Source organism: Eumetopias jubatus, unplaced genomic scaffold (genome assembly GCF_037043125.1).
Source record: "Eumetopias jubatus isolate StellerSeaLion01/CBP00866 unplaced genomic scaffold, mEumJub1_p1.0 scaffold_3, whole genome shotgun sequence".
Classification (NCBI taxonomy): domain Eukaryota; kingdom Metazoa; phylum Chordata; class Mammalia; order Carnivora; family Otariidae; genus Eumetopias; species Eumetopias jubatus.
The window spans coordinates 103,317,058-103,331,743 of NW_028274809.1; the positions used below are offsets into that span (position 1 = coordinate 103,317,058).

At 41.9% G+C, this 14,686-nt stretch overlaps 1 protein-coding gene across 1 annotated transcript in view; it reads right to left on the bottom strand.

Annotated features, from left to right (window-relative positions):
• Positions 1-14,686, bottom strand: part of CLASP1 (cytoplasmic linker associated protein 1) — a 260,166-nt gene that overhangs the window by 33,567 nt on the left and 211,913 nt on the right. Inside the window, exons 31-33 of the mRNA XM_088021764.1 lie at positions 13,181-13,324; positions 12,090-12,196; positions 3,281-3,431 (exon numbers count right to left, since the gene is read on the bottom strand). Of these exons, the coding sequence (XP_087877890.1) occupies positions 3,281-3,431; positions 12,090-12,196; positions 13,181-13,324 (402 nt within the window). The remainder of the gene's footprint in view (positions 1-3,280; positions 3,432-12,089; positions 12,197-13,180; positions 13,325-14,686) is intronic.

Below are 14,686 nucleotides of genomic sequence, written 5' to 3' on the forward strand. Positions count from 1 at the left end.
GATTTAATTCACAGGTGTACAATGCAGTGACATTAGAGACAGTCAAGATGCTGTATAACCATGACCACTACATTGTATGTTGGGCAAACCTTTTCATCTTCCCCAACCAAAATTCTGTACCCAGTAAATAACAACTCCCCACCCCTCCTGGCTCTGGTCACCCCTATTCTACTTTCTGTCTCTGAATTATTTCACTTGGTCTAAGCAAGGTCCATTCATGTTGTAACATGCGTCAATATTGCATTCCTTTTTATGGCTGAATACTCCTCCACTGGATGCATCTATCACATTCTCTTTATCCATTTATCTGCTGGACACTTGACTGCTTCTCTACCGTTTGGTTACCGTGAAGGATGCTATCACGGACACTGGGGTACAAGTATCTGTCCCAGTCCCTTCTTCTAATGCTTTTGGACACACACCTAGTGGTACTGCTGGGATGCATCTGGTTTTTAACACCACCAAAAACTATTTTCTGCTAACTGTTAAGATGTCAAAAGGATATATAATCCATGGGTAGACCTGAACAAAATAAGACTTTGGGCTTTTCTTGCGGTAGGAAGATGATTCATGGACAATTTAATTTTTTTCTCCTTGTAACTCTCTTCTCAAAGTAAAACACATACTATCACAATGAAAAAACTTAGGAGAAAGGGTTTAAAAAACTTCAGACATTTTAAAAATAAAGCTAACCCCCATCCTAATTCTAATTCACTTTTAACAAAAACCAAAAGAAAAGATCTTCCTTTTTAAAGTTGTGTATTACCCCCATCCTTCCCTTCCCGCAGACTGCGTGGAGTGGGAATCAGAGTATACACGCCCACATATTTTGCTTTCCTCGCAGTGTAAGCATGTCCCATGCAAACACTGTTTGTAACCACGATGTTTACTCACACCACTATTTCCATTTGTGTTCTAATAAGATTTACTCAACTATTCCCCTTCTACTTTTTCAATGTTTCTGGGTTTTGTTATAGATAATGCTGAGATAAACTACACTGTAAATAACTTTCTTTCCTTTTGCCGAGTTTGTTATTTAGCGTAGATTGTCAAAAGTTCTATTACGGATAAAAGATATGAAACTTAAAATCACTCAGGCTGAGGGGCACCTGGGTGGGTCCATCAGTTAAGTGTCTGACTCTTGGTTTTGGCTCAGGTCATGATCTCAGGGTCATGAGATCAAGCCCCATGTTGGGCTCTGAGCTGATCGTGGAGCATGCTTAGGATTCTCTCTCTTCTTCTGCCCCTTCACCCCCTACCCACCCACCCCCATCACTCACTCTATCTCTCTTAAAAAAACAAAACAAAACACTTATGCTAAATTTACTAAGCTCCAAAGCAACTGTATCAAGTTCCCATGCCACCAATATTCTACTAGTTCTTTTTTTTTTTTTAAGATTTTATTTATTTGAGAGAGTGAGAGAGAGAGAGAGCACATGAGAGGGGGAGGGTCAGAGGGAGAAGCAGACTCCCTGCTGAGCAGGGAGCCCGATGCGGGACTCGATCCCCGGGACTCCAGGATCATGACCTGAGCCGAAGGCAGTCGCTTAACCAACTGAGCCACCCAGGCGCCCTATTCTACTAGTTCTTTATATCCTTTTTAGCATTAAATATTTTAATTTCTACTCGAAACAAAGTGGAACAATTTAGAAGTAAAGTTGAACCTCAAAGGTATGCTTACCATATTTCTGTAATCACTCATAAAGATGGACTTTTTCCCACATGTTGAACGTTTTCATTGCTGCTTTTGGGAACCATCTTCCCAGTGGATCTGACATTCATCCTTACAGATGTCTGTCTTATTAGACTGAGTCACTTATCAAGCCAAAGAGACATACCAGTTCCCAAATCTTTCACACTTAATGCATTTTTATATCCACTGTGGTCTTTGCTAACGCTCTGATCATCAAGCAGCTAAGATGTTGAATTTTGAGCCTGCTCAATAATTCAATTTCCACTTGGTCATATTTAATGCAGCTAGGAAAAAAAAAAATCCAATGGAGCCCTTTCACTCCACATCTGACTGATCCCTCTCCTTGGCTTGAAGGTCCTTCCCAAAAGTTTTCCTTAAGTTCTCTGACACCACACTATCCTGGTCTCCCACACAATAACCTGTAGCTTTTCTTTCAACTCCTTTTCTTCCATCTTTCCATTAGTGTTGATGATCCTTTGGATTTTGTCCTTACCCTTTACTTGGTTGATTTCACTCACCTTTTAGTTATCGTCAAGCCAACTAGTCAATGCCTCTCAAATCTCTATCCCCAGCCTGAACGGCCAGCCTAAACTCCAGACTGGTACCTGCAAAGGCCTACGGGATACATATGCTCAGATATTCCACAGGTCCCTCAAGTCACATACATTCAAAACCGAATTCACTGTGTTCCAAAGGGGATTACATACATTTTTTCTCTCCTTCTAGGATATTATCTCACTACACTGCCCCAGCACTTAAGAGTCCTAGGCAGAGACTTCTGACTCTAGTATTTCAGCTCATGCCCTCCCCAACCCTACTTCCTCCAGAGGCATTCTTTGTGACAGTAATCTTTCTAAAATATAAGTGTGACCATGCCGCTTCCCTGGTTAAAAAATCCTTCAAAGACTCTCCATTGACCCCAGAGTAAAGTTAAGACACTGGCGGAAAAGTCCCCTGGGTGTGAATGCCCTTCCTGAGCCAACCTCTGCAGCCTCTTCCCCAAACCTCGCCACCCACATGATATGCCCACTCTCTCCACAGCAGCCACCCACAAAGGGAAATCATGCCATGCCCACTGCCATCTCCCTGCTTTCTCACAGGGTCTCCCTCCTATTTGTCCAAACTCCCTTTGACCCTTTGCTTCATGCACCTCCAAGGCTGCAAACATCTCTCCTGCTGACCCTTCCTGAGCACCAAGACTGGTCCAGCATGTCTCTTCAGTACTGAGCCCTGACCACTCCCCACCACACCACTGATTTCCCACGGATCTGCCTCCCTCTGCATGAGACTAGAGCTTCCAGAAAGCCACGATGGTGTCTGATTCAGGCCTACTATTTTTATCACGTCACAGGACCAAAAATATGTCCGGGATAAACAAAAGCAAACAGGGGAGAAAAAGGCAGTTTACATTTTTCACAGACAGCTGAGAGTTACTCAAAATTTTATAAAGTTACCTTGGGCCTCTTAAAATAATATTATTCTAACTGCAAGATAAAAATAATGGTGAAGTTCAGTATTCACGGTGGTCAACCTTCAGAATTATCACTTAACTGAAATACTGTTCTCTGCTAGCCTGGGGATACTTACAATATCACAGTCCTTCTTGCCATCTCGTTTAATTGGCTCATTCAGATCCTCTTGGCTTCGAAAACTAAACTTTTCAATGGCTTCCGTAACTCCACGCAGAGAACTATAAATTTCTTCCGAGTTCAGGTTCTCTGTATCATACTCCAGCATGCTAAAGATCAAAAATAGTGTGTTTCTTAAATTGAAGCATATGAAGTATTTGAGCTATGGGCATAAATTACTTTCAGTGGTTTATGGAGTAAGGTGTGATTATAGTTTTATAACTTTAGGTGACTTGGATGAAAAGGAGACACCTTCTGTTAGAGCACCACCACTGGACAATTATCCGTGTCGTCAAACCAGGCCCCAAACACACTACACCGGCACTCGGTAAGAACCAGTGGGGAACAGCAATAACCACAAGAATGCAAGAACTCAAAGGGTGACAACTGGTGACAATGCACGAGGTAATGAAAGTGGAAAAATAACTTTCATATCTTGAAGATGGAAACGAGGAGTCTGGTTGTTACTGGTCTCAAATGTACAAACAGATTAAAAGGGACGGGCGTTTCAAATTAAAGCTAGTATTACAAGCAAGTTTCGGAGGAGCAAAGCAAATGACCTCACAAGACGGGGTTATGCTTACCAGTATTAGAAACTTGTGAAATAAAACCCTACATTCAAAAATGATTCCAAGTCAGATCCACCCTACCGAAAGGCTCCGGACTGTCTCTCGTGCCATCTAACCCAGGCACTTGCTGTGAATACCAACTCTTCCAAGATGCTTATGTTTATGTGTTTTATAATAAAAACAGATCTTCTACAGAGAAGTTACATTCCTAGATGGATGTCTAAAAGTATTTCAAAAAGCAAGAAATATTTGTCCCTTACAGAATAGTAATGTCAACTATTGTTCTTTTAGTTGGCCGTGCAGAGAAAAACATGAAACAGAACAAAAGTCCCACAGAGCCTTCAGGTATAATGCAGTGTGTCAACAAGCAGCCTTTAGAGGTCTGAAAAGTGCACTGAAACGTGGTCCTAAGAACAAAACCCACCACGGTCCCTCACTAAGAATATCACAGACAAGCACAGGATAAAGCACAGCATAAAGAAAGTTCAAGACAAGAAGCGACAGTCAACCAAGTAAAAAAAAAAAAAAACCCGTGTTTAAGTGTCACCTGTTTCAAGAAAATGTCAAGAGAAGATCAGATGAGTCAGTCTAACTGAACTTATAGGAAGTCTTGAGCTATCCTGAGGATGGCTAGGGGACACTCAAAGAGTCCTTGGCTGTATACAAGTAAGCATTTGACAACACTATTAAAGACAAAAGAAAAGCACTCTTTCCATCTTCAAGAGAAGGAACTGAACCTAGACACTTGCGGGCAGGTACCTTTCCTATGGACAACACAACCAATCCCATACGTTCTCACAATGAGGTTAAGTTTCCTGTAGCTTAAAAACAAGTAATATTTACTAAGCCCGCTCCCCTTTTCTTCTCTTTTTTTAAAGAGAATGGGCGGATGAGCAAGACAAGATCTGCACAGTTCTCATTTGGGAGTAGCCAGACCTCTGCTGGCTCGAGGCTGTAATGATCCAAGTGCTTTCCAAGGCTGGACAGGTTCTGCTGGGGCACAGCAGCTGAACTCACCCTTCAGAGATAGGAGCTATTTACCTAAAACTGCAACACTCGCCCAGAGAGAACCCATTCTTCTTTTCTGATGAATGAAAGAAAATCCATGCTCTAACTGTACTTGGAGAGCTCACAAAACTACACGCCAACTCAAAGACTAGCTCTGGCATCAAACACAAAAGAAATGTGAACGAACACGTTTACAGCTAAAATTCCAAAGTATATACTGACAGGAGGTGGACTAAAACACTTGAACAGAATTCAAGATTTCAACCCCTGCTAAGTTCATAAGGTTATCTGTCCATGAGGCAATATCCCTTTAATGTGAAGAAAGCATGACTGAGGAGCACAGGGGCTCCCGGCCCCTCCTTTCTAGAACACCACAATACCAGCTTACGCGGGAACAAAGGCATTTATACATCTGGCCAGTACACTATTTTTTATATATAAAAGCTGAGTATGACTCAAACAAAAAAATACGCATACAAGATGTAAAAAAGATGCCTTAAAATACTTTCAATCACGACAACCAAAAATAATAGCATAGCCCATGCAAAAGGAAAAAAAACAACAATGGAAAGAATGACAGATGGACAAGAGGAAGTCTGGCGGAACGTTCAGCTTTTTAAGGGATGTCACAATATTATTTTCCATATGTCGCTTCAGATAATGTTAGCTTTCACATAATTTCATCTCACTATGCGTACCCTGAGTGGTCTTAAAATACTTCACTGCAGTTCACAGAACTTTAGCATTACAGTAGCCTCTTTTCAAAATAATAAAAGGATCCTGCCAGTTAATGTTCCTCCTTCTTACTTTCAATTAATAATTAGGAGTACACATGCATGACCAAGTACAATCTGTGGTGACACTCTTTTTGGACTCACTAGCTTGAGGTCTGAAGTATCTCCTTGGTACGAAGCTAAAACTGTGAGCTCCAGGTGAGATAGTATCGTTTTTTCTAACAGGAAACAGGTAATGAACGCTACGTTCTTTGCTAGTTCATGTTTTGGCATCTGTTTTTTTCCAAATCAATGCCTATGAGCCCTCAGTTTTTAGGGGGAAAAAAGGAAATCCCCAAAGCAGTCCCTGGTGAATCACAGATACCGTGGTCCCAGCCAGCAGACCATAAGGGAGCACAGCAAGAGGGACGGCTTTTCCTATCAGAAGAGACTTGCTTAGGGACACCCCGGTCTGTCACCTGCCCCCATACTCTGTCTCGTTTTAGCTCAGGGACATAATCCTTGAGGTTAAAGGACAGCTCCTGGTCTTCTGTAAACACTGTGTTTAGACCCCAGAAAGGTTTCCTTAGAATTCTTTAGATTACAAACAGTTGCTCAATCGGTCAATAGTCACTGACCCAAGGTCAGGCCACGTCATCCAATACGGAGGCAGAATAGAGCTCTGAACTCACCCTGTTGTGAAGGATCCATATCGTGGATGGGGAGGTGCATGAGGTCAGGTCTCCAAGAATGGGGACACTAGAGACAGGAGGTTTGCTTTCTGAGATTTTCCTCTTTGTCATTTTGCAGGGAAAAGATACCAGGAATGGAATTAGGATATAATCATTCCTTGTTATGCAATCAATACGGTTTTGGCAGAAAGCAAAGAGACAAAGATTTCCTCTTATTTGTCGGTAACTGATGTGTTTTTCTAAACATAGAAGTCTCTTGTCAACGCTCTCTCCCTCCAATGGTCAACAGAAGTTATGGGTACTTATTAAAATTAGCTGTGCTATTGTGCACGCGTGAAAGATGATTCTGGAAACAAGATGCCCAATGGAAGGGAGTCTTGATGGCTGGATGGGAAAGTGGCTGGGGGTGGGGAAGCTCAGTGCCCATTAGGGCACACAGGTCAGTGTACGGGAACACAGTCAATAAGTGGACTTCTACTTTGAGGCATGGCTAACCTTTAAAAAAAAAAAGTTTAAGTACACTGACATGCTTTATTAACACTGATGACAGCAGCTGTCACATTGTTGCTGTGTCCTTGCCCTAACCTTGTGTATCTAGAAACAGTCATTACAGGGTTCTCTGTACTTGAGAAGTTACTCTTAAAACTCTGAGAGTTTCAAAGGGGAGATGTTGTTAAAACCTTTAGCTGACTTTATTAAAAATGTACAGCTTCACTGAGTTGAGGATACAAAGTAGGAATGTAAATCTGTGCAAAAGCCACCTACGAGGCATTCAGAAGTTAACAGACCTTTTTCGGTTGTTTTCACCCTATCCTATCAGCGGGTACAAACTCATCTTACACAGCACAAAGACAGCTGGGCTGCCCCAGGCTCGTGCAATTACAGGCTTCTAGGGAAGGGGTCCTCGGATCTTTGGACCTTTATAATAACCACCTAAGAGACCTTCAAACAGGTATCTGTAGAAATCCGTGGCCCCTACTTTGTCCCACCGATTTACCATCTGTTTTAGATCTGAAGGAAGCCCCACCCTTCCTCTAGACTCATTAACCTCGTCACCTTCAACCAGGTGAGAATACCGACTGCGCTCCTTCCTAGGGGCAGGGCACACCAAGGAGATGTACTTCTCGGGCCTTCCCTTCAGGATCTGCGTCCTCTGACTCTCACCACATGGCAGTACAGCATGCAAGAAATCAGTCCATATTGCCAACAGCGGGACTGGACGCTACAGGTACGGTTTGAGAAAGAGCAGGTCTCATTTGCTTCTGAGCGGGCATGCCTTGTCCTCCTGAGAAGAATACGAAGGAAACCGTGCCCCTGTGGCCTGCCTTGACTTCAGGGCATTGCCCCAGCACCTCTGGCGGAGCTCAGCTCTGCCGGGGCCAAAAGGCTTGCTCCCGTAGGTGCTGCTGGATTTGGTCAGTTGATGAACTGGTCATCTGTCCCTGTGACACAGCAGGAGTCATACTCATGCAGGTCAACAGAGATCATGCACCTGCTCACACTTCTCACCAAGGCTCTACTCCTGCTCGTCTAAGCCAGAGGCTTTCCAAAAGCCCTGAGACGACGCTGGAAATGCAATAATATTGTGACACCTCAGACAAGGTTAACAGGTAGCTTGTTACCTGGGAGAGTAAGAACGCCTGAGAGTCTTGTGGGAGGGAGCGGTGGGAATGGAGTTGGGCTGAGAAAAGGGAGGTGGGTGCTTCGATAGGCCATCGGCACTCCAACCCCACAAGCGACTGCAGTGATCAGAAGAGGAGAGTCAGAGAGAGACAAAACAAGGCAACGGGGGGGGGGGGGGGGGACAGGAGGGGACTGAGAGACACTATATCCTAAGTGTCTTCCAGTCTCCTCCTTCCTTGACCAAGCTCTGTCAAAGTTAACTGGAGCAAAATTTATACTTCACCATACAGAGAAAATGAACAAGGCTGGTTTTACAGTTTGGCCCTCAATAAGGCCACTTTATTCCTGCCCCTCTTGACCACGTGTTACATTTTTAAATCATGAGATTCCAAGTGTAAGAGTGTGTGAGTGTGTTTGTGTGTGTCTGCATTTGGGAAGGACATTACAAGTACTTCCATACAAATATGCATGGATGTTCAGTTTCAGATAATGCCATCAACTGTTTTACAAAGAGCCAAAGGAGGAATTTCGGGCCTTAAGTCAAATGGGACCCGAGGGACTACAGCAGGAAGACTCAGAGAACATGCCTTTCTGACCAAAGAACTCAAGCGGGGGACGATGTGCTCCCTGAGCCCGGGAACCGGGACAGGCAATTTCCTTCTGAAAAAGTAAGAGCACCACTAGAGGGCCAGAGCGCCAGGTCTCAAAACAACCCAATTCCCTGCTCATATCACCTGATTCGAGAAATAACTTATCGGAGAACACAGGCATCCCTCCTCACTCTGTAAATGCCGCTCAGTGGCCGGGGCCCGCAGAGGCCCCAACAGACATTCTAACAGCTGCTGCGATTCAGGAGAGCCACAGCCACTGTGAGAGGTGTGAGCCGACCTGGAAGGAAATGTGACCCCAGGCCCAGGGTGGTCCCCAGGGAGCAGCACTGCCTGAGGCTGGCAATCATCAGGGCCCTAAGAGCTAGTCTCTGCCAAAGACAGCTGTGGTCTCATTTTGTAAGGTAAGTGTGGAGAGGAGAGGTCACCACGGCACACGAGGGCCCACAGACTTTCTCTGAGTCCCACACTGAGTAGGGGTGGAGGTAACCAGAGGAACTCGGGTGACCATCTTGGCTGGAGCTCTGCTAACAGGCAGAGCATAAAGTAGATGCACCCCTCCACTGCTTATGGGAGGCTGGGTCTCCCAGTTAATCCCCACTTTGCTTCTATGGAAAATCTTGATCCTCTGATGCAATGGACTGTAAAATCCACCTAAAGTTACCCTTTACTGCTAGGGGTAACAGATGATCTGTTTTGTGTCATTCTACTCTAAAACACGTTTGCCAACAATGTACAGCAAGATGGGGGCAAGAACTGCCACCTACTTTCTGATCTCAAAGGGAACGGACATCATGGGATTTCTGAAGCCCCCTGCAACTCTTGTTTTTCATTTAACACAAATCACACTGGGTAAAATAAGCTAAAAAATATATATGCGTTGAATGATGAAAAACTCCAGGTTACAAACCTCCTCTCTAAATACCCAGTAGTATTTGTTTACTGCTGGGAATAAGGAGTAATTCTTCCCTCACACACACACAAAAAGCAATTTAATGGAATGTTTCACAAAGGTTTAACATGCTAGCTATGATTTTCTCTAAGACTACTGGGTTGATAAAAACAACTTCCTCACTAGGGTTTGTTTTGTTTTTTATTATTATGTTATGTTAATCACCATACATCATTAGTTTTTGATGTAGTGTTCCATGATTCATTGTTTGTAGGGTTGTTTTTTTTTTTAACTAGCAAATTAGATTTGCTCATCATTTTAGAATATTTCCTTATTAACACACTAACATGATCTTAGTGTAGAATTTTTGGACTAAAAAAATACTAGTTCGTTTTGATACAAAAAAATTGGATTGAAAACAAACAACTGGTAACTTTTCCTCTTAAGAATAAAAAATTAACATATGTTTAAGATGATTCAAAAGAATGGCAGCTCACAGAAAGTAAATGCTTCAAGAGCACTGCTCAAAAAACCCTTGAGATTATATGTGGTAGAACTTGTCTATCGTCTCCTCAGGAATGGGGTAACCTAGTCCATTCTCCTATTTAATGCAAGTGTTCATAGTTTTTATAATCTTCCTGGTGAAAGTATGTGGCCTACTTTAATATTCCCAGTGATATAAAGACAGGAGGCCATTTTTCCTACTTCTGGACAGTTTTAGTTATGAGAAAAATCACTTCTACTGAGTTTAATTAAGTTGTTGACTAAGGCCATCTGGCTAGGTATGCCCTGACTGAGGGCACATTCGTTTAAAAAATAAAGAGGCCACACAATTAAATAATTCCCTAAAATGGAATTTGTTGGCAAGAAAACATTTAGGTCACACTTGGCTTTAATCTTGAAAATGATATTAATATTGAAAATAAACCTCTTCATTTCTTCCACCAACCGGCAAACCTGACAGTAAAAATTAAGGCCAGGCCAACTAAAAATGAATGGTGACTTGGAAAAGTAAAATTTTTAATAATCTGGGGATCCGTGAAGATCAATACTGTGCCAATTCTTAGCTCGGATGGATTACACCAGTGGCCTCCACCGGTCTGTTACTTAAGACTAGCAGTACATAGAATAAAAATACTTGAGTTTTACCTTTTGCTTATTACCTAAGGAATGTGCCACCCTAATAATGAAAGAACTAAAAGATAAGAAGTATGACCTGTGTATTATGGAAGAGATTTCCTAATTAATGGTGCAGAAGTATTACTTCTAGACAAAAGCAACCATTTACAGAGAATTCAAGCTTTCCACAAAATCCTGCCCCTGCCCTCCACCCAACACTGGACCCTGTAAGTCATATACTTTAGATACAGATATTAACATGAAAAAAAAAATAGTTGGTTGAGCCTGTCACACCTGGGGAAATTCAGACATATTTTCATTCACTTCTGATGTCAACTATCTAATTATAACAGCCTGCTAAAATCAGGACAACACAGACCAAACTTGGAGACGTGACATCATTCTTCATTCTACCTAAATATAGTACCAGGGAGATTTAGGGGGATTAGAAATAAGGCAATATAAACGTAGCATACTATAAGTATATAAAATACTTTGTTTCATCAAGAGAAAAATACAAATTTCATATGTTTCAATATTTATATGACAACTTGAAGAACTAAAGAGAACTTTACTGGTAAGGATGGAAGATTTGGGGAATTTAAAAATCTAAAATAAATTTAAAGGCACTTATATTTTTTATATTTTCCTACTAAAGAGGTAACCTTTAAAGGGAAGATGGCAGTACTTGTGGTATGTTCTTACTATCTTGGTGTCAACATCCCTTAAGACACAGCCCCCTGATCCTTGTGGCCAGGGATTGCAAAGACCTGGACGTCTGGTAGACAAACACAGCATGTATGACCCTCACAGGTCCGGGCACTATGAAGTCTGGCCTCTAGGGCCACTACTCCATGTGAGGCCATGAGAGACTCCAACACATGCCAGGGGGTCACCTGCAGAGACTTCCAAAGGCTCTGGGCAGATGGAGAAGTCTAAAGACCCTGAGACAAAGCATTTTTCTGATTTTAAGTCACCGTCTCAGACTCTCTTAAGACCAACGTTTGCATGGTCCCAACAAAAATCTGAAAATGCTGATCCAATTTTAGTTCTCAGGTTCTTAATACCTCTCCAGAGCAGCAGTCTGCCTCAAACGTGAGCCTGTGATGACAGCAACTATGCTTGGGACAGCTGCTTGGTGGGAAAACAACCCCAGGCTATGTGTGGACTGACTACAGGGGATTTATTTAGATGACAAATACCTTCAGGTGCTCCTAGCACTTGGAGAATAGGTGATGAATTTCTAAATGGTTTCTATGTGAAACAGTACTAAATGTAAACTTAGCTTTAAAATTTTAAGTTACTAGGGAGTGCTCAGAGCTGGAAGAATCTCCAAGAACATTCAGCACAAATTGCCCATTTCGCCATGGAAGTCAACTGCTTTGCCCAAGATTATATAGTTAAGATTTGGGTGAGGACTAGAACCCCATAGTCTCATGATACCCATTCATTTTTTGCTATTAAGCTTGGTCTAAAAACCTAGAAATAGGTTGGACAGACACTGGGGTGCTTTAGTTTCTTCACTTTTGTTGAAATGGCATTACCTGGGAGATAGGCCCCCATGGGAACAGTTGGTGGGGGAGGTCAGGGGGCTGGTCCTGCTGCTGGTGTGTCGGGAGGGAGTTCGGCCAATTGTATTGCTCGGAGAGCCCTGGTGTGAAAACAGAATAAGCATCATTATTCAAGGGCTAAACATAGATTATAGCGCCCCCTTTCCCCTAGGTTTTCTTTTTTCTTTTTTTTTTTTTTTTTAAGATTAATTGATTGATTTTAGAGTGAGAGAGCAAGAGCACAAGCAGGAGGGCCAGAGGGAGAGGGAAGAGAATCCCAAGCAGACTCCACGCTGAGCGCAGAGCCTGACGTAGGGCTCAATCTCATGACCATGAGATCAGGACCTAAGCTGAAACCCAGTCACATGCTCAACTGACTGTGCGACCCAGGTGGCCCCCCACTTAGCTTTTTAATCCACATGTAAATAGAAGGGCAAAATCTGCATAATTGGGATGACTTTTTTTTTTTAAAGAATCATTAAGGCCAACTTTTAAGTGCACATACACCTAAAATGGGTAATTGTCACATAGGGATTCCTGAAGCTGAATGACTGATGTCAGCTGTGCTAGATTAACAGACACAAATTGAGCACTTCCATCTTTACATATGAAGAAAGTAACTCAATGAATAAATGACTAAATGACCAAGTAAAAATTTAACTGATTGAACAATCTCATGTAAGAAAAGGCCATATTTATTTATTTATTTATTTTTAAAGATTTTATTTATTTGAGAATGAGAGAGAGCACGAGAGGGAAGAGGGTCAGAGGGAGAAGCAGACTCCCTGCTAAGCAGGGAGCCCGATGTGGGACTCGATCACAGGACTCCAGGATCATGACCTGAGCCGAAGGCAGTCGCTTAACCAACTGAGCCACCCAGGCGCCCAAAAAAGGCCATATTTAAATACCAAGTTCACTCATTCATTGGGAATATGGCAGGATTAGACACGGCCCCCACCCTCCAGATGCTCACAATCTACTAAAAGAGAACAAGAAAGCTGGCCATTTTATTAGAGCACGTCTAGCCCAGGGATTCACAGAGGTCATGATCGCTACAGACGTATCAATTGTGACCAAGCACTCACCACACTGGTGTTACTGGCGTTCTTGAGGTGGTTATGCAGGAGTTTGGTGGCACCATCCTGGAATGTTTTTGGCAAGGCACCAAGTAACATGGTGAATTCAGGAGTGTTCAATTCAAACAGAGAGATCAGCACAATTTGTGCTGCCTGGAAAAAGAATACTTGATTAATTTATGTAATAGACAATAGCATATTTTGGTCAAAACTTTCATTAAAATTGTTTTACAAAAATGTTTTTGTATAAGTAAATAATAATAAAAAAAACAAAGAGGACACCTTTGTCATAAAAAAACACAAACAAAAGGCATCTGGAGAAAATAAGATCATCAATTATAAATAGCCTGACTTCAATCTGGAAAATACACCCCTGTTTCATCTTCACGTCCTGGCCTTGGATTTCCATAGCATGCTTGTAATAAATGACTTTTCCTGTGTTGTCCAGCACTAGGCACAAAGCTGGTAAACCCATAAATGAAACAATCCAAGAACGTGAAAAGGCTGACGATGGTTCACTCTACTAAGTCAGAACTGGACAGGGCTCCCGGTGCATCCTGGGGAGAACAAGACTCTCCATGAGCTGCCAACGGGTTATCTGAGCAACCCGTTGAGCAGCCTTTTTCCTCAAGCCCACTCTGAGGGACTGAGAAATTCTAGAAAAAGAGTTTAAATACATCCGGAGAACTCCTACTGTTATGCCTATGAAGTGAGGAGACAGTCCATGGGCAGCAAACCAGACTTCTATGGTACAAATTAAAAACATACTCTTCTGTGTTTTGGCAAATGCTCTACTTTTCTTTATTAACTGAGACAATATATTGCAGGACTGCTGGTGATCACTCTTACAGCAAGGTGGGAAAGCAGTTAGCTGAAGCAATAGTAGCCCAATGAGACTCAGGTTTCTCTAACAAGTTATGTGCTTTCTATGGTACTAAGTAGTAGCAGGCACTAAAAAAGCCTGAGGAATTCGTTCCAAGGGTTTTCATTTAGAAAAACTATGCCAAGAGAAAACTTTAGTAAATAATGGCATTTCTTAACAAATTTCTGAGAGTCAGAAGAAAGAAAAACATTCTGAATATCTTCTGACCGAAAGGATACATTTATCTGTCCAACACACTCTAATTTTAGGATTGCAGTAATTATTCTGTATATTTTTTTCCATGATATAGGGTATTACAAAATATATTATTTGCTTAGAAAGGCTCTGGAAATAAACACCACAAAATATTTCAATGCTTTCACAATGTTAAAATTTAATTCTGGATCCAGTAAAGGCAAAATGATTATTTTTGTCTGGAGAGGGAAAAAAAAAAAAAAAAAGATAATCCAGAGACCCAAATATATTTAACCAAAAATAAAAATTATGAAACTTAAAATATCAGTAGAATGTTTTCTTACAACATCAAAAACTACTTTTTAGACATATCAAAAGCATTTATTAAGCACAGCATTGGGCAAAAGTATCTTCCTTTTTTCCCTTGACCTCCAAATATAGTCATTAGTAGCTTTTCC